Source organism: Toxotes jaculatrix, chromosome 8 (assembly GCF_017976425.1).
Source record: "Toxotes jaculatrix isolate fToxJac2 chromosome 8, fToxJac2.pri, whole genome shotgun sequence".
Taxonomy (NCBI): domain Eukaryota; kingdom Metazoa; phylum Chordata; class Actinopteri; family Toxotidae; genus Toxotes; species Toxotes jaculatrix.
This window is the reverse complement of record NC_054401.1, coordinates 13,537,020-13,558,620: the sequence shown is the minus strand read 5'-3', so window position 1 is coordinate 13,558,620 and position 21,601 is coordinate 13,537,020. Positions and strand designations below refer to the sequence as shown.

The 21,601-nt window shown below is 40.0% G+C and overlaps 3 protein-coding genes across 3 annotated transcripts; all 3 read left to right on the top strand.

The window, feature by feature from the left end:
• Positions 1-515: 515 nt before the first annotated feature.
• On the top strand, positions 516-7,778 carry hibadhb (3-hydroxyisobutyrate dehydrogenase b). Its single transcript, XM_041045409.1, has 8 exons — positions 516-610; positions 1,603-1,763; positions 1,874-1,983; positions 2,073-2,194; positions 5,708-5,841; positions 6,085-6,161; positions 6,275-6,431; positions 7,001-7,778. The coding sequence occupies exons 1-8, from the start codon at positions 541-543 to the stop codon at positions 7,157-7,159; spliced, it is 990 nt and encodes a 329-aa protein (XP_040901343.1). The 5' UTR covers positions 516-540; the 3' UTR covers positions 7,160-7,778.
• Positions 7,779-11,454: 3,676 nt separating this feature from the next.
• hoxa13b (homeobox A13b) lies at positions 11,455-12,772 on the top strand. Its single transcript, XM_041044785.1, has 2 exons — positions 11,455-12,293; positions 12,534-12,772. The coding sequence occupies exons 1-2, from the start codon at positions 11,660-11,662 to the stop codon at positions 12,770-12,772; spliced, it is 873 nt and encodes a 290-aa protein (XP_040900719.1). The 5' UTR covers positions 11,455-11,659.
• A 6,873-nt stretch (positions 12,773-19,645) lies between these two features.
• Positions 19,646-21,476, top strand: hoxa11b (homeobox A11b). The gene is made up of 2 exons (XM_041044815.1): positions 19,646-20,249; positions 21,244-21,476. The coding sequence occupies exons 1-2, from the start codon at positions 19,646-19,648 to the stop codon at positions 21,474-21,476; spliced, it is 837 nt and encodes a 278-aa protein (XP_040900749.1).
• The last annotated feature ends 125 nt before the right edge of the window (positions 21,477-21,601 follow it).

Sequence of the window (21,601 nt, the reverse complement as noted above, 5' to 3'; positions counted from 1 at the left end):
GTCGCAATTAATTAAATATGAAGAAACACCGTTCCGAGTTCGAACTAGAGTTATAACAATATACTTTATATATAAAGGCTTTACATGCCAAGATCAATTTGGCTTGGCTCTACATGCCAAGATCAATTTCATTGCATTGCAAAGAACTTTGTCTTTTCTTTTGTCTCATTCAAAAGATTCCTGACAGACTGTATTTCTTTGTAAATAAAAAAAATAAAAAATAAAAATAATTTCAAAAAGAAAAAATATAGGCATCTAGTTTAAGTATTATCACACGATGGTATTGCTACTTAAAACACACAAAGCCTCTCTCAGTAAGATTTAGTTTTACACCAATGTAAAGTCATACATAATGCGCACTATAAAACAAACTTAGCAAATCTTAATGTGAAAACCTGCACATTTCTTAGGCCCGCCCCCCACAGCTCAGTGGCTGAATTTGGGAGGCCGTGCTGCGCAGCTCTGTTATTTGATTGGACAGAGGTGCCATCATTAACGTACGTACTCTTACATCACGCGTAAGGTCAAGAGGAAAGAAGCATGGCCGCTGTGTTGAGAGGGTCTCGGTACCTAGTTGGAAGGGGCTGTAAGCATGTTGACTTTGCACTTGGTAAGGAGGACAAACGGAGACTGTGTACGCAATGTGCACGTCGCCGCGCTAACTTTTGAAGCTCAGGCTGTTACTTGAAGGCTCTTTGTAGCATGAAAAATACTATACCTGAAATGTGGGAAGAGAAGTTTGAGCTCATTTTGGCTAAACTGGGTTTGCTGTGTTGGCTGCTGCAGGACCTCCAGTTCATAGTTTACTGATTAAGGAGCTTTTCTGTTAAAATTGCACGCCGGGGCGTTTGCCAGTGCTACAAACAAACAATTCGTGTCCACTGCAATATTTCAAAACGCTGGAGGGGGTCTAACTGTACCCTGTCTTTTTATGTGAGGCACATTATGTAATGTCTGTCACCCTGCACCTTGTAGAAAGATGGTAGGTGGCTCTTTGTAACATTTTAAACAGGAGCCTCTTGGAGAGAAAATCCAAACGTTTTACTCAAAGCGTCTCTTATTTAGCCTGTTGTAAGTGCTGTTTCAGGTTGTTTAACGTTGTGGTATTATTTAGATAACAATATGTTGGTGGCATTATCTTGTATTTTGGTCTTTTTAGTTTTAAGATAAAGTTAAGGACCAAAACATTTCTTTGTCTTGTTTCTTATAACATTGAAATAAGTTTTGCTTGTCTTATAAAAGAATGACCTTTTATCAAGGCATACTTAAGTAAGCACTGAAAAAGTCTTGGTATCATTAAATCAGATGACTTTGACATTGAAGGTCGACTACATTGGGTTTAAATGTAAATTAAACATAAATGGCACCCTTGCCCATGGTCACAGCTGAGTATTGCTTTTCATTATTAAGGCCAGATAAAATGTTCTGCCTAAAATGATCTAAGTAAAATCTAATATTCAAACTGGATTGCTACAGGAACATGTCTGGTTAAAATTAGGCCTCTTGGAAAATGATAACATTTTTTTTTTTGTTTGTTTGTCCCTGAATATGTGACACAGATAATATGTCTTGTCACTGATCCATTTGGTCATTATGTTGCAGTTTCCACAAGGTCTATGGCCTCGAAGACACAGGTGGGGTTTATTGGTCTGGGCAATATGGGAAACCCAATGGCAAAGAACTTGCTGAAGCACGGATACCCAGTCATTGCTACAGATGTGTTCCCGGAGTCTTGCAAAGAAGTGCAGGAGCTGGGTGCTCAGGTGGGACAGTAAAATGCACATCAGTCTTTTTATCTATTTATTTATTTGATTTTATTTCATTTTCTCCTATTTGTTCTCATCAAACCCCGTCATTTTGTGTGTTTTCTCAGATTGTGGATAATCCTGCTGAGGTAGCAGACAAGGCTGACCGCATTATCACCATGCTCCCCTCTAGTCCCAATGTCAGAGATGTGTACACTGGAACCAACGGCATTCTCAAGTATGCTTTGGTTTCTCTTTTAATTTGTGCAAGATAACCTCACACATTTATTTCAGATTCTCTTAACCATTATTTATTTTTCTTAACAGAAAGGTAAAGAAAGGCTCCCTCCTCATTGACTCCAGCACCATCGACCCAGCTGTTTCAAAAGAGATGGCGGCTGCTGCAGAGAAGATGGGCGCAGTTTTCATGGATGCACCTGTATCAGGAGGTAAATTTTACATTTGTGATTAGGACATAGGTCGTGTGATTACAGTTCGATGTCTGATCTTGAAACACATACACGCAGTTGTGAGTTTATCAGGTTGTCTTCCTCTAGCTTAAACTAATGATGCAGCAATATCATGAAGGCGATAGGTGTCTATTAAACTTTATGGTCGTATTGGTGAGCTATACTGCGTGATACTAAGGTGCTTCTGTCACCAATCACTGAAATAAATAGGTGAGCAAAAACAGAGGGTTTCAACAAATAGAAGGTCTATTAAAATATGTATTTATCTGTGTTATTTGCCAAATCGTCGTTCCAGCGAATCAAGCATTCCTCTGACTTTAGAATATTAAAAATGTAGAATCAGCAATCTACCTTGTGATGCCATGGCTCTCTATATTTATTACAGTGCACTTCATGTGTTCTGTGTGATAAATGTAGGGAAGGGGGTTCTTATTTACATGGCATTGGACAACATACTAACTGTATTCCCCAGCTGCCGTAATGGTATATCACTCTGAACTTAAAAAACATGTAAGCACTTACTATCTCTCTGGTGTCAAATTCACTTATGCTGCTTTTCGCTAAAGTGCTGGTTAATAAAGTGCATCAACAACAGCATGTTCTCTGAGCAAGAAGAAGAGGAGCAGCTCCTGCCTGCTCAAATCCTTCTCACTGTAACGTGTGTGCTCTCTGACTTTCTTGGGGGTCCACACAGAAACACAGTTTGTTTGAACTTGGCCTCGTCAACGTCAGGGCAGCCACTTTCTTTGAATTGAAGCTGGTCCATTTTATGGTCTGGCCCTAAAGATTAGTAATGATTTATATGCTTCCGTCCTGTGGTAGTGCACATGGATTAAAGTTGTCCTGCTTTCTGTCTTGAACTTCAGTGTGTATGTGTGCGTGCATGGGTGTGCATGTGGCAGCGGCAGTTTAACTCGTGCAAACTTAAGTGTATGTCATACTTTCATATGTCATGTCAATCACCAGGCTTTTGCTCCTAAATCAAACTTTTTGAACATCTCCAGTGGTCAGACAGAAATCAAAAGAAGTACAGTGGCATGGTAGTGACTGTTTAACCCAGTGTGGTTAAATCTTAAACATAAAAGCACACATGGTGGCGGGGGACGTAATTGAGTCAGCATGTGTCTGATAGTTGTTTCTTCGTGTGAAATAACTGTAAGGACCAGATGAGGTAACTGCCATCTTTCATTTTTCCTCAGACTGGAACGCTCAGAGATGACTAAATAAATCTCTGACAGGGAGTGACCACGCAGTTTTCCAGTAAACATTTCTAAACAATAAATAGATCATGTTTGACAAAAAATGTCTGCTGGTCAGGTATTTTTTTTAGCAGAGTTTTCATTCCTCCAAAATACTCTAAACAATTAGATTGTCGTTTGTGCTGCAGATGGTAAACAAGAGTGCAGGTCTCAGCTCTTGTATAAATGCATCAGTGAAGTTTTAGCAGTTGCACTGTTGAGCAGAGAAAATCCACAAACCTGTTTTCGGATGGTTTTGTTGTTATAACCCAAGGGTGTGTTACATGTGTAGCAGACTTACTGCGATTGTCCCGCTCAAGAGAGAAATGCACATTTTCTCTTCTTTTGATCATGGACTGGAGTTTTTTTTACTGATCTTTACATTTGTGTCCTTTCGGGGCATGTTGTAAGTTTTTACTTTAGAAACTAATAACTAGATTGGGACACAATTTGTAATAATTTGTAAATAATTCAAATAATCAGTCATATATTCAACACCATGAGAAGTTGTTTAAAATAGTTAAATGCTCACTCTTGTATGTAGTTAATTACTTAAGCAAATGAATCACAGATTTATTTCCCATCTAGACTGTGTGGCACCTCTTGGACAAGTTATTCACCATCAGTTTTTGGTGTTATTCAAATGCACCAGAACTGGATGTATGCAAGCCTCGTGAGTTGTAGTAGTTATCCATTCTAATACAGCTACTTATCCTATTTTTACTTTGGGTTTCTTTCTCCATTTTTAGTGTGAACATCAGAATTCTGTGTCAGCTTTGCTGTTTTAATTCAGTTGTTTATCCATCTCAATACAACTTTTTTTTTTTTAAATACCTCTTTTTTTTTTATTTTTAATCCATTACCCATGCTTTTGTTATTTTGTTGGCTTGTCTGTTGTAACTCCCACCTGTCTCCACCAGTTCAGTCTTTTCAAGTTCCACTTAATCCAATATGCTGCTGGCAGACTGTTCACATAGACTGGGGAGGGGGAAACGTATTACACTCATTTTGGACTCTCTCCATTAGCTTCCTGTAAACTTAAAGATTAATAATGAGACTGCCTTGGTTAATTTCTTAGCACCCATGTGGCTTCCACCTGGTTATTGCTTTTAACACCACGTGAAACTGAATGCACCGTCAAATGTACCAATACATCCAGTAACAGCTGTTCTGAAGTTTAGGCAAAGGCTGACCAAAGTTTTTCCAACAAAGTCCCGAGGCTTTGCACTGACATGCAGAGTGACAACAGGCTAAATAGCTTATTCTCCTCAATGAAATCTTGTATTTGCTTTTAATACTTGGCTGTGATTCTTTCCCATTTGTTGTACACCACATGAATTCTCCTGCTTTTATTTATTTTCTTATTTTATCTAGCATTTAACCTTGCACGCAATATTACTCTCGTTTGTGCCTCATATTGATTTTTTTTAATGTGAGGCACATTGTAGCATTGTAGCATAGTAGGTTAGGCCTGGACTTCCAAACCACTGAAGGAAAGAGACCTGTTTTTTTTTTTTTTTTTTTTAGCTCCTTAAGACATGTCCAGAAAATTGTTTATTTATCTAGATTATTCTCAGATACTTTTCCAATTATATTCTGTAGCCAAATGATAGCTATTATTTAAAGTGTTTTATGTCTTTGCAAGAGAGCCGGCACTACCGAGCCACAGAACTGACAGGAAATGAGAAGCGAGAGAGAGAGCGAGAAGGGGATCAATGTGCAGCAAAGACATTTAACAACTTATATTTATTTCATCATCTCCCTATTGTATCTCGGTGAAAGTTTTCTGGTCGGACTGCAACTCTGTGTTCCAAAGAAAGCCTTGTCCCTCAGGACAGAATGAAAGTTGTGAGGTAGAATATGTGGACTCACACAATGTGGTTGTTGTCAGGCAACAAAACACTTGGCTTCTTGGGGAGGTTTGATGGACTTTCATGCTGTTTCTAGAGCTTTAAAAAGATGGTATGAACTTCAGTGGAAAGTGTGAAAACTGAAGTTTTTCTTAGTTACTACATGAAGCAAACTTTTTCATAATGTGTTAAACATGTATCATAAGGGTTCATAGCTGCTATTTCAGCTACTTTGAGAATGCTGCTTTGATTAACATGTTTACTTGTAACTAAATCCTATGGTTGCCGTCAATCTGCTTTTATTTAAACTGATGAAACTTTCAGAAAAGCGCGTGCTATATACCAACCATCCCTGCATGCTTGCACATGGTTTGTTGTATATAAGCACGATTTCCCATTCCCAGGTGTGGGTGCCGCTAGTTCGGGTAAACTCACTTTTATGGTCGGTGGAGCAGAGGAGGAATTTACTGCAGCCAAAGAGCTCCTCAGCTGCATGGGAGCCAATGTGGTGTACTGTGGTCAAGTTGGAACTGGACAGGTATGAACAGATATTTCACATTAACATGGAAATGTCAGGATGTATTTGTGATTCAGATAAAGTGTGTGTTTTGTTTTTTTGTTTTTTTACATTATCTGTGTAAAGATTGTAGTTGTTCTCATGGGTGTGTGTATGTACATATTTTTCAGTTTTATATGAATAAAAACTGTAATAGTCCTAAAATATGAGTAGTTAAGTTGGTGTTGAGGTTATTGAATGCTAATACTCTGTTATCTCTTACAGGCTGCTAAAATATGTAACAACATGCTTTTAGCCATTGGAATGATCGGTACTTCAGAGACAATGAACTTGGGAATCAGGTGAATGCCCACTTCGTCACAAATAACAGGAAGCTGGAAACTGATAATAAATCATGTCAGTGTGTGCAGCCACTGTATATTTTCTGAAACATGAAATTTGTCCTCACTCACAGACTTGGTCTTGATCCCAAACTGTTGGCCAAAATCCTGAACATGAGTTCAGGCCGGTGCTGGTCTAGTGACACCTACAACCCTGTGCCTGGAGTCATGGAGGGAGTCCCCTCGGGGAATAACTACCAGGGAGGCTTTGGCACCCAGCTGATGGCTAAGGTCAGTTTGAAGCCATGTTACACTCTGCAGGAATCCATTTCCTAGGCCTGCATTTCACCCTGGGTATTAGTGTTTCTACAGAAATTGTATCTTTAGGTTCATACATGTTGCCCTTGCCATCACAAATATGCGATAATAAAGTATATTTTATGGCCATAATAGTTATGTTTCCTCTAATTATTGTAGAGAACTTATTTGTTCCTGTTAGCCCCAATATTTTTGGAGCTAAAAAGATGTTAATCATTTGCTTTTTTTCCATTCATACCACATATATGTATGAGAGTTATCATAAGTCATTCAGGGACTAATTTCTGTGTTAAATGTCGTGCATGGGACTTAAGTGATTGCTCTGTCTTTGGTCACATAACTTAAAATAATGCAGTGAACTGTTCAGCTGCAGTTTACATCCCTCTAAAAAGGAATCAAGTCCATATTGCTGCAACATAAAGAAAAGTTTCTCTGTGGTGTGTGGACTGGTGGTTTTGGGTTTAGAGTTTAATTTTCGGCTCCACTGGTTTTTCTAATGTATGTTTGCTTTACTTTCTTTTTTTTTTTTTTTTTTTTTTTAGGACTTAGGCCTTGCACAGAACACAGCCACCAACACAAAGACCCCTGTTCCCCTCGGCTCCTTAGCCCATCAGATCTACCGTATGATGTGTGCTCGCGGTTATGCCAATAAAGATTTCTCCTCCGTATTCCAGTTCCTGCGTGAGGAGGAGGGCCAGTAATGTCTGCCTCCACCCCGTCCATAGCCTTGCCAGGCCTGGCCCTGCACAGGACTAACATAGCTTAGTCAGGGTGCATTTTGCCCCCAAGGACCTTTTTTTTTTTTTTGTTTGGTTTTTTTTTTTCAAAGTTGTGAAAGACATGAAGCCCAGTAAGCTCCATCACAGCTTGACAGATCATGTGAGCACTTCTCTACTATTGGAAATCATGTTTCCTGTGTGATCTAGCCTTTTTTTTTAAATAAAGCACTCCTTTCAATTTTAGAAGAAAGTGAATTTTCACATATGCAGATGTGGATCCAGAAGATTAGTAGAGTGTCAGGCAGTGGCAGCTCTGCACATCACATTACTTAAAATGCAAAGAGTGTGTGGTGGGAATCTGTGGTGTTAAGAAGGCAACTCATTAGCTCTGTTTGTCAAAGCTAAACATCTGCAAACAGTTTAGTCTCCACATATTTATCTATTGTTTGTGATCATTTCTTTATGTTGCCGTATTTTTTTTCCCTGTTCATGGGGGTCATTTCTCTTGACATTGGAAATGTTACTTTGGGATAAGAGTGTGATATCATATCCTGTTAGGAAATAAAGAGAAATTGTGAAGTCTTAAACTTTGTGAAAAACTAATTTACCATTGTTATTTTACGGTTTATGTTATTCATTTCTGGATTTGGATGGTAACTTAACAAATGACAGAAATTAACAGAATTAACAGATTATTTTTAAACAACACTCGGTGCCATGATTGCTCAGTGACTGCTGCTGATTTGTTGCAGTAAAGTCAAATTGTGTTTTTGTTGGAATAATTATTACACAGGTTCAGTGGGAAAAGCTTTGCGTGGACACTGTTAAATAAATAAATAACCGAACTTATGCGAAATGGAATTTAAACGCAGCCAAACATCAGACTCAGAGGAAGACAGATGCTAATTCTCACTGTGAAACTGCGAATTTAAATTCTAAATGCCTCGTATTCGGGCACGCACTGAACAACTGTCCTCCATGACTCTGAGCGCTGCTCAGTTAAATGGCTGCCAAATGTTCTCGTTTGCATCATATGTCCCACCAGTTCAATAGTCACGATAGAAGGATGAACAAACTTTAGCAGCCCTGACTGCAGAGCAGATGCAGTGGCGTGATGCTGATCCCCCGATCAGAGAAAACACAAGACCAGAACTGCACATACTGTTCCAAATAACAAAGACACGCCAACTTTTTTCAATTACAGTTAAATTATCCAAAACAAGAAAAGAAAATCCTCTTTTAATGAAGGCTTGAGTGCTTTTTGAGATTTATTTCATGTTGCCTTCTCCACAACTATGAAAGAAAAGTTGCCATCGACTGTTGCATCATGCGGACCGCCTCAGTAATTTGGGGACCTGGACTTCTTTTCTATCCCCACTTAGGACCAGAGCAAGAGGGCGGCATGTTTCTGATGTGGTTTGCCAAGAGCCACTGAGGGGCCAAGGTGCCATAGGTCATGCGATCACAAGACAAACCCATAAAAAGTCCATTAAGCACTGTAGGCTAAGAGCTGTGTTGTCATCTGCTTGATAGGTGCTGCAAACAGAGCAGCTTTGGTCTCAGGCCTCCAGCGGACTGTGACACCTCATCCGCTGCAGCGCGCGCACGTCAGTCCCGCTCAACACTTTTCAGTGCGCTTTGCATTCAGCAGTTTATTTGTGCTTTTATTTTCAAATCCGGTGATGTTATGTAGGCTATTTTGTGCATTCTTTGTAGATCTGTATTGTGCGAGAACGAGATTTGTATTAGCAAATTGATGCGCGTACAGTTCAGGTTGTGCCTAGTTAGACTTGACTGTGGGGGGGAAAAAACACTGCGGACGTTTTATCGTACCACAATTTTTTTTCTGCTGTTGTCTTGTTCCGGATTGTTTTTAATCCATATTGTGGCCACTTGCAATAACCCGAGTGTTTTTTTTTAAACAAAAACATTTTATCAATTACTTTTTTTTTGCTTTTCCAGTGTATAAAGCCTAGTTTACAGTGAGAGTATAATGTAAAATGGAAACACAATCCTGCGTTTTAAGAACTGCAAAACACGATTTGCAACCTTATTACACCCATCGTGCGCATCAAAACATTGTCAAAATACAAAATATATCGCGTAATTCTCTTTATTAGGCTCGGGTCTGTGAAGCCGTCTCTCTTCAAGAGGTGAACTTTAATTCTGCTGCTTACAATTAGACTCTTTATTTCATATTCTATTGATGTACTTACTGCTTAATATACAAATGGTTGTGTTTTAGTTGTAAACTGACATCAGGCGCGTTTTGACTTTGATTGAAAATGAGGCTTTTTGCGTGTGAAAATTAACTAAAGATATAACACCTCATTTGCATTCGTCCTAACCACATCATCCACCGTCACTAATAATATTTCGCTTATCGCGTGCTTTTTTCGACTGACACAAAACTGCTTCATTTGCATATTGTTATTTTTGAACATTTGCATGTAGGCTGTGTGTGCACGTGTGTGTTTTGACGGCATATTGAAATGAGAATTAAATGAACAAATGAGATGGAAAAAATGCTTCTCTATCAACAGCCCGTGACCCAAACTATTTGCTATTTAACTGGTTTAACTGTTCATATGAAAATTCCTACCAGCTGCTATATGCAGTTTAGAAAGACAGACGCCCACTAATGTGTGAACAACGTGCCTGAGATGATTCCTGTCCAGACAACACTCACTTATTCTAGCTCGGCCATTTGACAAAGTAGGCATTTTTTTTTCTGTTCAGATGCGGGTGTGCTGGAGCAGCAGGCCCTAAATAAAAAGCCGATTAGTCTGCCCTGAGGTCGGTTGTCAGGACAATGCAATTAAAACAAAAAAAATGAGACATGACCTTATTCAGGAACATAAAATATTATGCTTTTTCCCCCCCTGAAACGTAGAGCAATACTGACTCTTGCCTACAAGCTATGAACTTGGGCCATAAAGATTTACAGCTTCAAAAGGTGGGAAAACTCTATTTAAAAAAAAAAAAAAAAGTGCTCAGATTTAGATGGGTATACATTCCTCTGCGTCTGTGGCCTCACTTCAAAATAGGAATGTAGCTTAAAATAAAACTGAATTCTGAAACTGTTTCGTTTGACACTAATCTTAACCCGTGTATCACAGTACACCTACACAACTGAACGTTTTAGTGCCATATATATAAGCTAAACCGTAAACAATGTGGACCGTAAACTGTTTTTAGCTCTGCGTTCTGCTTAAGAAAATAAAAGCCCACCTATGGAGGCATTTTATGCAGAAGGTTGGGAAAGACTTGTTTATTTTCTTGTGTCAGTTTTTTCTTTCTTTCTTTCTTTCTTTCTTTTTACTCTATTAGACGAATAAAATAATCCAATTTTGGATTATAAAATAATCCGATCTGATTTTGACTATTTAGTGTCAGTAGAATTTAAAAAAAAAAAAATCTTTTTTCCAAAGTCTGCCGATGTGAAGGATTAAAGAGATAGAGAAAAAAAACGTTGAGGTTACATTTCCCAAAAAAGGGGGGGGAGCACATTCTGTGGATGAAATTTCCTCTTCGGCACTTTGCGGTGTTTTCTCTTCAGGCTTCCTGGCGTGAGGTGCCTATTTGGCCAGACTGCAACTTTCAACTTGACCTTGGTCTCCAGCCGTGTCCAACCGGTATGAGGAAGGGTGCAGCCAAATGTGGTATGCTTGTGGGGGTTTTTTTTGTTGTTTTTTTTGTGGACACCGAACTTGTGTTTACAGTGACACCTCTCAGTGCCAAATGTGAGGATGATAAAGTTTATTAATGTCGGTATCTGTAGGAGATGTGTATTTATTTTCCCTTAAAATCCGCCTGTGTGCTTAAAGGAATGACTCAAAGTCAGTCAGTCAATCAGATAATTTGAGGACGTGATTTGGAAAACTCTGCACTTTTGACTGAAAGCGCATAAAAAGTTACAATCTTTCGATGTGAAACCAAAATCATTTTTGAATCAAATATTCTAAATCCTCTTTTTGCTTTACACCATAAAGCAAAAGCGTGTGTAACTGCTATGACACACGTAATCATGCGGATGAATTCCGCCAAAAAAAAAAAAAAAAGATATCACTTACAGCTTTTCTCACGCTATGTATTACACAATTCGTCATACAAGCCTGTTGTGGTTGCACTATTTGACAGGCAGGGTTGTCTCCAAATCACAGACTCACTCTGTTCAAGGCTTAGAGATCACTTGAGATTTGGGAAAAATACCCATACAGTGCTTCTTTGCATTAAAAAAAAAACCATGGATGTGCTGATGTACAACATATCCACACAAACATACAGCTTGATCTGCATTATCTGATGTCTAGACGTTTATCATCTCCTTTGCATAGCCTATCACGTGTTTGGCCCTGGCCAATAACCTTGCGATCTTTATGTACTCAGGCGTGCTGGTATCGTTACTCTGCTTGAGTCCCTGTCTCTGTTCAGTCGAGGGGATTTTGAAAAAGAGTTGGTCGTCTCGATGTAGGGCATGCTATGACCGCTTCATTGCTCCTCCATTCGCACTGGATTGACCCGGTGATGTTCCTCTACGACAACGGCTTGGATGAAAGAAACAAGAACATGGAAGGATTTACCGGAGGTAATTTTGCTGCAAACCAGTGCAGGAATTTGTTAGCGCATCCAACCTCGCTGGCTCCCAGCACCACCTACACTGCGAGTGAGGTGCCAGTCTCTGGCATGGGGGAGCCTGGCAAACAATGTAGCCCCTGTTCTGCCACTCAGAGCTCACCCAATGCATCTTTGCCCTATGGATATTTTGGCAGCAGTTATTATCCATGCAGGATGTCACACGGCAGCGTCAAGGCTTGCGCGCAACCCTCTGGCTATGGCGATAAATACATGGACTCATCGGTCTCTGGTGAGGAGTTCTCGAACAGGGCGAAAGAATTTGCTTTTTATCAGGGCTATTCCTCGGCTCCCTACCAACCCAGCTACTTGGATGTGCCCGTCGTACCTGCGCTCAGTGCTCCATCTGAGCCAAGACACGAGTCCCTGTTGCCCATGGAGCCCTACCAGCCATGGGCCATCACTAATGGCTGGAGTGGTCAAGTTTACTGCACCAAGGAGCAGCCACAGTCAAATCCTCTGTGGAAATCCTCGTTACAAGGTACGTTTCTATGCTGTTTTATTTACATGGAAATATGCAGTGTTCGTGGGAATGTGTACTTAGACTTGCGTGTATGTAATGTCTTGATTTTTTTTAATGCGCCTGGAAGAATCGAAATAAAAATCAGAGAATTAAGTGTTTGTTAAAAAAGAAAGAGAGAAAATCGTTTTCTGAATGATTCAGTCGAACAGATTAAAATGTGACATGTTTTTTTCCCCCCCCCACCCCATTTCCCCACAGACACTATCTCTGGTGGAGACAGCTCTATCCGCCGTGGGAGAAAGAAGCGTGTGCCATACACCAAGGTGCAGCTGAAAGAACTGGAGAGGGAGTACGCCACCAATAAATTCATCACCAAGGACAAAAGGAGAAGGATATCCGCGCAGACAAATCTGACAGAGAGACAAGTGACTATCTGGTTTCAGAACAGGCGCGTAAAGGAGAAGAAAATCGTTAATAAATTCAAGAGTTCCAGTTAGCTCTGGAGACACTGCAACAGGAGGTGAAAGGCGGACACGGATGCGCTTTCATCCAAAAAAACTGTGCTATAATTTATTACATTATGAACTGTTCCTTTGTCGCCAGAGCGGCTCTGTTTTGACCTACACGTTTCCTTCCTCCCATTTTTAATTGGAACCAGTCGATGCGGCCTGTTGACAGGAGATCGGAAATGGTTTGCAACATGTTGACCAACGCGATTTTTTTTTTCTGCGAGGGATGTATGATCTCCTAAAAAAAAAATGAAAAGAAAAAAAAATAAGAAAAAATCACCAAGCGATAAGACAGTTTGCTTTGATGGCCCCGAGAAATCCTGCGCCTTTTTTGCCTTCCCCACTTAATCAATAGAGAGATGAAAGCTGAAGCTCCCAGTCAGTTCCAGCTTTCCTCCTCAGACAGTAATGCAGTAATGCAGCGGTGAACAAAAAGGAGGCTAAACTGTCACCTTTATTCTGTGATCATGGCAGTTCAAACGGACAAAGTTAAATAAATAGGTCAATAATAAAAAAAAAAAGACGAAAAAACGAATTATATTTTCAGCATTCATTCACACTGAAGAGGGAGAGAGAGAGAAACAAAACACCTCTGCTACAACGCTTCTTTGGTTTATACATAGTTGAATTCTTAAGAAAAAATTAGAAAAAATAGAGTTTATATTACATTTCTGCCTTTTGAAATTGAGTCACTTCGTTTCATCTATCTATTTATCCGTGAATCAGCCAGTATCTGATGAAACGTTATCAAACGAGAGACAGTCTGAGCACTTCCGTAAGTTTGCCCACACTTTGTTTCTTTTTCTTCCATACACAGGGTTTTCACTCAGAATAACTCGCCTGTCAACAGGCTGATCTATGCAACTTCTGCTTGTCATTCAATTACGATTTTGCAGAAGAAAAAAAAAAAACTTAGTGGGCATATTTAGACATGTAAATACTATCTGACTGCAACTATCTATTCTCCCTTTTTCGACTGCAATAGCCAAAGTTTTTTTGACAATAAATGTTTGAGAGACGCATTGTGATCTTGTCATTTTCATTCATCTTTTTTTTTTTTTTTTTTTAGCCCAAATTGAATATGGGCGATTGATCGATTAAGAATAGGCTCTACCGGTTCCTGTCGTGGTAAAATAATATCATATATAAATGGTTCCAGTGAATTCCCTTAACTGGGGACTGGGCGCTCAGGCCAACAGGCCTTCGTTGAGCTCAGAGTCTCAGCCAGTAAGAGTTTATGTCGCCATCTAGTGGCGAAGCTCTGTCAGCACAGACTCTGTCCATTAACTGTAGTCAATGTAGTCTGTCTGTATGTCCGTGTCCATCCTCACAGAAGCATTGCGTGTGTGTGTGTGTGTGTGTGTGTGTGTGTGTGTGTGTGTGTGTGTGTGTGTGTGTGTGTGTGTGTGTGAGAGAGAGAGAGAGAGAGAGAGATTACCTGTTACTTCATACCTAATTACCTGGTATTGATAAAATGTATCATATCAACTTTGTCAATTACAGTAAGAACTCAAAACCTCATTTGTTCACTAATAATAACCATATCTGTAGTTGTGCTGTTAAACAACTATTGTAGAACCACAGAAAACCATACATTATTATTAGGACACTGAAATAATTACCCATTTGACAAATGTAATAGGTGAAGCCTTTATGAAGTCTTGGCACAAAGCTAACTACGTTCTTTTTCTTCTGCTTCTTTTTCTCACTATTAGTATTATCATTATTATTACTGTAAATTAATAATGTTTACTACTACCTTATATGCATTCACATTCTACAGTCTACAAAATATGGGCTTGACTGATTTGGTTAAAAAAAAAAAAAAGAAAGAAATGCAGAATGAAAAATCTGTTCAATCATTCAGTTTCCGGCCATGTTTCATCAGCGTTTCAGTTCCTAAAATACATTTGAAATACCAAAGCAACGAGCGACTAACTGACTCGTGGTTCTTGTACTTTTTTTTTGAGTGCAGTTTTAAAATTTCGTTCCTAAAATTCCTGTTCAAAAAATCTGAAAAGAAAACACTATTCACAGTCCACGCGCATAGTTATTCATTAATACCTAGAATCAGAATTGAAAATACAAAACATTCAGTCTGTTTTTTTTTCCCCTGTAAATTCATCAAGTCTTCATATGTCCCGTGCGTTTCCGTGGTATGTTTCCTCATCTTGTGTTTAATAACAAATAGTGATCATGTCCATTTCAGTTTGGGAAAAAAAAATAAATGCGAAAAGACAAAGACACTGGACTCATACAGCTGGATGCAAACAAAATCTTTAGTTATGAAAATATTCAGCTCAGACTGAAATGTTTTCCCGCCGGTCCAACTAACACCCTTTGGCTGTTATGCACAATTCTCCTCTGTGGTTCGCAGTATTTATATCAGGCCTGAAACCTCCAGTGAAATCCTGTATCGTGATTGGATTGTGGCGTTAACATGATCCACATTATCCAATCGCATTTACAATAAGACCAACTAATCGACTACAGTATCAGCGTGCAGGCCACATTAACGTTGACTTCTATCAAATTAAAACACCGAACACTAGAACCAGGACGTGGCGCTGATCTCTAAACTTGGATTTGAAGCATTGGTTTGGACCATAAAGAGGAGCATTTGTTCCAGTAACGAGGCAGCACCCTCTGGTGAGTGTCACCCTCTCAGCTCAGTCTCGCATGTACAAGCAGGACGATTTGACTAACAATACCAGGCAGGTTTTATCGTTGCTCAGAAGCACTATAGAGAGGCCAGGCTGCTGATGGATTGGCTACATGGACCTTTTAAGACAGAAACTTGAAATGGTTTGCCAAGCATTTGGACTGCTTTTAACTGATCCACTTTTTTGGCAGTGTTGTTGGTGTAAATATTCTTTTATCTTGTTCAGATGGAGTCAGAAGCCTTCCTCTGTGGATCCTGTGCAGATGTGGTGTCCCCCTCCTGCACAGGATTTCAGTGTCATTGCTCCCCCTAACAGCTGAACCGGTTAATGCATCTGACTCCAAAATGTCCCGTATATAGGCTTCATGCTGCGGGCCCTGAAACGTGCCACCGTATGAATCACTAACATAACGAGAGTTATGATAATAACATCTAAACTAGCGCTCAAAGTCTTTATCCAGCAGCAAGTAATAGAAATAGAGAGAATTTACCCTGACGTTGAATTTAAGCGTTGTCATTTGCGAAGGAGGAAACTGGAGTGTGTGTGTGTGTGTGTGTGTGTGTGTGTGTGTGCGTGTGCGTGTGCGTGTGTGTGGCGTTGGACGTTGTGCAGTGAACTTCAGACAGCAACAGAACTTCTATAATTTTATCTTTATTTCACTGACATCTATTGTATGTTCATCCTGAATTACTGTTGCTTTATTAGTATTGTCATACATGTGCTTCTTTTCTCATGTTTCACTGTAGTTCACTTTAAATAATAAGACTCCTGTGTGTTATTTTAGAAACCATGTCGTCTGTGGTTACATGAAAAACTGGTGAACTAACATTCTTTTATCAGTAAAGTAAACTTGGGGTGATTGCAGCTTGAAATTCATATGGTCTTCCAAATCCCTCTGTCGTTCTGTCATTTTTAATTCCATATTTTCCTCTGGGTTTTTTTTTCATGATTAATATAAATTCCTTGCAGCTATTAAACTGGGCGACCAGTAAAAAAAAAAACAAATTTCATTCTGAGTACCAAATAAATTGGCACGGTTCATCTTTATTTACGCTTCCAAATCCTCATCAATATCATATAAGTGAAGGGATTTAGAAATATTTTTGTTCTTTGGTCTCCTCTTCAACAGTTTTCTTTGAGGGCGAATGTAAAGCCAATGCAATGTAAACAAAGAGTGTCCCCCACCGCCAAAATTCAAAACACAGGATTGAAGCTATCCTGTCACTGTTTTTATTGATTTACAAATCCTTTAATGCAAAGACAAACTAAATTTAATTTACTCGTGTTTCTGTTATCTTTACACCAGAAGTGCTCACAAACACTGGAATAAATTAGGCAAACACCAGGACAGACTAAGCCACACACAAAATGCTATTTCCATCGATTGCTCAAACGTTTTGGTTATATATCTATATTTTATATATCTATAATTTCATAGAAAACTGGCCCCTAAAAGTGTGAAATTCTAACTGGCATGTTTTCGCTATAGTGAATAAATAAAAGTAAATTACCAAATGAGCAATTTGTGAAATGAACTCAGGAACCAGGAAAGGCAGGAGGCGCACACGGTTTTTTTTTTGTTTTTGTTTTTTTTTGTTGAGGCACTTAAACCAAACCTCATTCCTGTTAAAGTGTCGATGGAAAATTCAGGGAAACCAAGAAAACTGCTTTTTTTTTTTTTTTTTTTTAAGAAAATCCCCTAACAGCCATATCAGCCTATCAGCACATAGCATTTTCTACATCATTGATTTGAATGAATGAAAATCATATATTTATTCCTCAGAGATCTCGTGCTGCAGGGGGCGGGTTATTTCCTCTTTTCAACTTTATTGCATCTAAACCTTTCAGGGCAACTCACTCAGCCAGCCTTGACTTTCATGTGATTGTCAAAGGGGGAAAAAAGAGTTACAAAAAAAAATTACACCAAGAAAAACGTTTGTATATTGAGTTTAATTAATCATTTTTATTATCATTTATTGTATTAACCAAACTTTTAAGCTCACTTTGTTTTGAAACTTTTTTTTCCATCTACGGAAAATAGAAATTTAAAATACCATTTAATGGAAAGATGTTTTGTATGTTTTTGTTTTCCTTATTAGATAACCATCTGGAGGTCAAGGTTTACCAGCTTTTTGTTTACATACAGCCAATTAGTTACTGCTTACTACAACAACAATCTCTGTTAGATTAGTGGATTAATATACATTTACTGGCTCGTGTTTTTTTGTGGGTTAAAGCCTTTCGAAATCCGTGCTTTAGGACGGAGGAAGGAAGAAGGTTTAAAGTGGCAAACTGGGCCACTCCTGCCTGCAGCCCCGGCCTAAGCACTGACGCTGCCTATGAGCGACTGAATAATTCACCAGAGAATTAAAACAGAAATTGTCGTCAAATTTATTATGTAAGACAATTCTAATCACCCCGTGAATAACAGTCTCACACGGTAATAACACACACACACTCCGTTTGAACGAAGCTCAATCAGTTGAAGTCGAGCAGCAAACCACCTGGGCGGAATGAAATATTACACAGTCTCCTAATGCTTCCCTGCAGATGACGACAAATTCACAGTCTTTGATGTATGAAAAGTGAATTTGGACTAAATTCTAAAATTGGCCGCATAACAGGATTAGTGATATGTGACACATGTGCCCACTTACTGAGCAGTGATGACAAATGAAAATGGATTGGAGTGTTGGGGAAATAGCCCGTGTCCAACGGGTTTATATTGGGCGTTGCAAAGAGAGAGCAGGCGATGTAAAGACTGGAGCCCCCCTCGGCAAATACCTTTATTATTCATAGCCCATGAACAACATCTGTATGTTTACATTAAACCTTCAACGCACGTTCTGTCGTCGCTGCGTTTACCTGTATGTCAGCTGATTACCCTCATATCCAACTTCACCCAAGCTGCCTCTTACTGTGTCCTTGTTTTTATCTCAACACTTTTATTGGATATTTATTTTTACATAAGATGAATCCTCTAATACAACAACTCTTTGAACACAATTTGAACAGTTCTGACGGTTCAGTGCAAGCACACGAGGTAAATACACATACAGACATTATAAAAACAGAGACTCGTCAGCTTTCACCCAAACAAACAGTAAGTAAACATATTTTTGGGAGGTGGGGGTGGGGGTGGGGGCGTGCGGAGCAGTTTGCAACGGAGTCGAGCTTACACGCTTTAATGATCATGAAAATACTGCTCCAAACAATAGCAACCATAAGTAAGATAACCCAGCCGGACTTTACTGTCTATTGTCTTTTAGCCCCCCCACCAACCTCCACCCCCTCCGTGACAAACTGGACTGATGCCTGGCAAATGCACAGCGTGACTCGCATTGCTCTGCCACTTGTCGACCAGATTAGTCTATATATATAGCCAGAGGAGCTGTATTAGATTCACACAGAGAGACCACGAATCCATACTTGCCGGTGGCTCAGTGATGAAAATCATTAAAAATAGATATATGATCAATAAACATAGAGGCTGGCTTTCAAAACATAACAGGCCCAAATTTCCTTGTCAGATCAAACAAACAAATCAGACTAAATGTTGCCATTTGTGCATCAAGGATTAAGCCTTACATGCCTTCTAAAGTCTTTTCGCCTTGATGGTCGAAAATGTGATCTTCATCTTTAAAAGCTTTCAGGCTCCTGCGCAGAGGTTAAGGTTAGGGTTAAGGTGAGGGCTACGTTTACAAATTAAATTTAAGATTTAAAAAAAAAAAAGGCAGGTTAAACAGCTTGGCGTGAAATTGGATGTTATTCTCCGTTGTTTTTTTTCTTCCTTGTAAGGTGGTAATTTAACCACAGTAGTCTACGGACAGCTATAAGTGGCCCTGCCAATCCATGGTAGAGGAAGAACCCGTGTTTAAGATACTTGGCTCCTTCAAAATAGCCTAAATTGGGTCGATACACAATTCCCTCTCTCAGTATTTTTCCTTTCCCATACAGCCAAAGGTCTTCTTTATAAACTCATTGACTCATATAGCCTACACGTTGAGGCGTAGGCTATCTGTCATTTTGTGCCAGTGGTCACATGGCTTTGGCCCTCAGGAATGGATAGAGATGGATCCCCACGTCAGCTTGTAAGTCTAAGGATTTCTGCTCCACCAGTCTGCCTCAAAGTGACTGGAGCGCAGCGCCGCGGAGGAACTATGCGAGGATTATTATAGGGCGTCTCCAACAGCAGAATATGGATTTTGATGAGCGGATCTCTGGCTCTAATATGTATTTACCGAGCTGCACTTACTACGTCTCCGGAGCAGACTTCTCGGGTCTCCCTCATTATTTAACCCAAAGCCAGTCTTCTTGCCCCATGACATATTCTTACCCGTCCTCAGCCCTGCCACAGGTCCCGTCCGTGAGAGATGTGGCTTTCAGAGACTATGGCATTGATACTTCCAGTAAATGGCACCACAGCAGGGGGAGCCTATCACACTGCTACACTGAGGACATCATGCACAGGGACGGCTGGACAAGCCCGACCTCACGGGGGGGAGAGATCCTGGTGAAAGGCAGCTCCGGCGCCAGCCACTCCAGCTCCTCCAACCCGGCGCCCGGCTTCTATGGCAGCGTTGGCAGGAACGGCGTCCTGCCGCAGGCGTTTGACCAGTTCTTCGACACAGCCTACGGGAGCGTAGAAAACAGCACAACACCGACAGCACAAGCGGCGGACTCGGACCGACACGCAGCCAAAACAAGTCCCGCTCCGGCTCACCCGGGCTCGGACACGGCGGAGAGCTGCAGCCCCAAGTCGTCCCCCGGCCACAGCGAGGAGAAGCAGAGCAAAAGCAGCAGTGAGTAGCCCCGCTTAATGCAAGAAGGAGAAAAATCTAACGCGTTGCTCTTAAAGCTTTTTATATGCTGTTTTATAAGCACGTAAGGTTTATGGAGGCCCTGCAGATTTACCCTATAACAAAACTATGTTATAAACGACAAGATCACGTGCTTGGGATTGAAATTGGCCGTGAAGCTTGTCTTTCAAGATTTCAAACAAGATCTCCACTTTTTTTTGTCTCTATTTGTGTGCTTAAATGTCCTTGTATAATTAGCCAGTAAAACTTCATTTATATGCTAAGTATTTTTTTTCTCATACCCTACTAAAATAACAATCCAAACCTTTTAGATACACTTTAATTCTTCCACATCTGTGTCCATGTGATTAGAATTAATTTGTCTACCTTTTTATTTATGTTTAGCATGCATGCATATTTTTTTGGATCTACAGTTTGTTTTATTCTGTGGTGACTAAAGTCAGCCTACTGGGGGCATTTAATCTGACTTTAGACCAGACTGATCCTGCTCCTTATTTAAAGATAAACATTTATAAATTCACTGGATTTGGGAGGATTTAATACAACAACTGCTTTCCATGAAGGAATTTGCTTCACTAATACTAAAACAACAGCTTTCTTTTGCGCGCACTGAAAGCAAATGCGGACATTAAAAGCACATCAGATACATGATACTCCAGTATGTTTGGCACAGGCCCACGCCCTCACTCTTAAAAGCCAGCCAATATGGTTTTTTACTGATTTCGATACGTTTTCACAACTTCCGACTTGCAATCCCTCATGCCCAACATGTTCCACTATCAAGTCCAGTCTTTGTTTACAAATCCCGGTGCTTTAGGCCTGACAGGAAGGAAACACTTGAACTCCAAAGCTCATGCAGACCACCGCTCCTGCTTCAAAGCAGGAGTGAAATAGAGAAATAGACTCATGATTTCACGTTGTTGCAATGTTCCTGAGATATCCAATGCGCTGACCTTTGCCCTTTATTGTGTTCCAGGTGGCCAGAGGACGCGCAAGAAGAGGTGTCCATATTCAAAGTATCAGATCAGGGAACTAGAGAGGGAATTCTTTTTCAGCGTTTACATCAACAAAGAGAAGCGTCTGCAGCTCTCACGGATGCTCAATCTGACAGATCGCCAGGTCAAAATCTGGTTTCAGAACAGGAGGATGAAGGAGAAGAAACTGAACAGAGACCGTTTACAGTACTACACCACAAACCCCCTGCTATAAAAACTGAACAAAGACTCTGTCACTGGCACGCAGCCATGCACCCTCTCATCTACATCATTACCTGGACAAGACAAGACGAGTATTTTTTTTAAATGTACCAGTCTTCAAAAAGAATTCTACTATTT

What these genes read in the sequence shown, in the direction of transcription:
- hibadhb (XM_041045409.1), top strand. Translation starts at nt 541, where the DNA reads ATGGCCGCTGTGTTGAGAGGGTCTCGGTACCTAGTTGGAAGGGGCTGT. An exon ending in GCATGTTGACTTTGCACTTG is followed by an intron (nt 611 to 1,602) that starts GTAAGGAGGACA and finishes ATTATGTTGCAG; the next exon opens with TTTCCACAAGGTCTATGGCC. An exon ending in GGAACCAACGGCATTCTCAA is followed by an intron (nt 1,984 to 2,072) that starts GTATGCTTTGGT and finishes TTTTCTTAACAG; the next exon opens with AAAGGTAAAGAAAGGCTCCC.
- hoxa11b (XM_041044815.1), top strand. Translation starts at nt 19,646, where the DNA reads ATGGATTTTGATGAGCGGATCTCTGGCTCTAATATGTATTTACCGAGC. An exon ending in GAAGCAGAGCAAAAGCAGCA is followed by an intron (nt 20,250 to 21,243) that starts GTGAGTAGCCCC and finishes ATTGTGTTCCAG; the next exon opens with GTGGCCAGAGGACGCGCAAG.
- hoxa13b (XM_041044785.1), top strand. Translation starts at nt 11,660, where the DNA reads ATGACCGCTTCATTGCTCCTCCATTCGCACTGGATTGACCCGGTGATG. An exon ending in GTGGAAATCCTCGTTACAAG is followed by an intron (nt 12,294 to 12,533) that starts GTACGTTTCTAT and finishes ATTTCCCCACAG; the next exon opens with ACACTATCTCTGGTGGAGAC.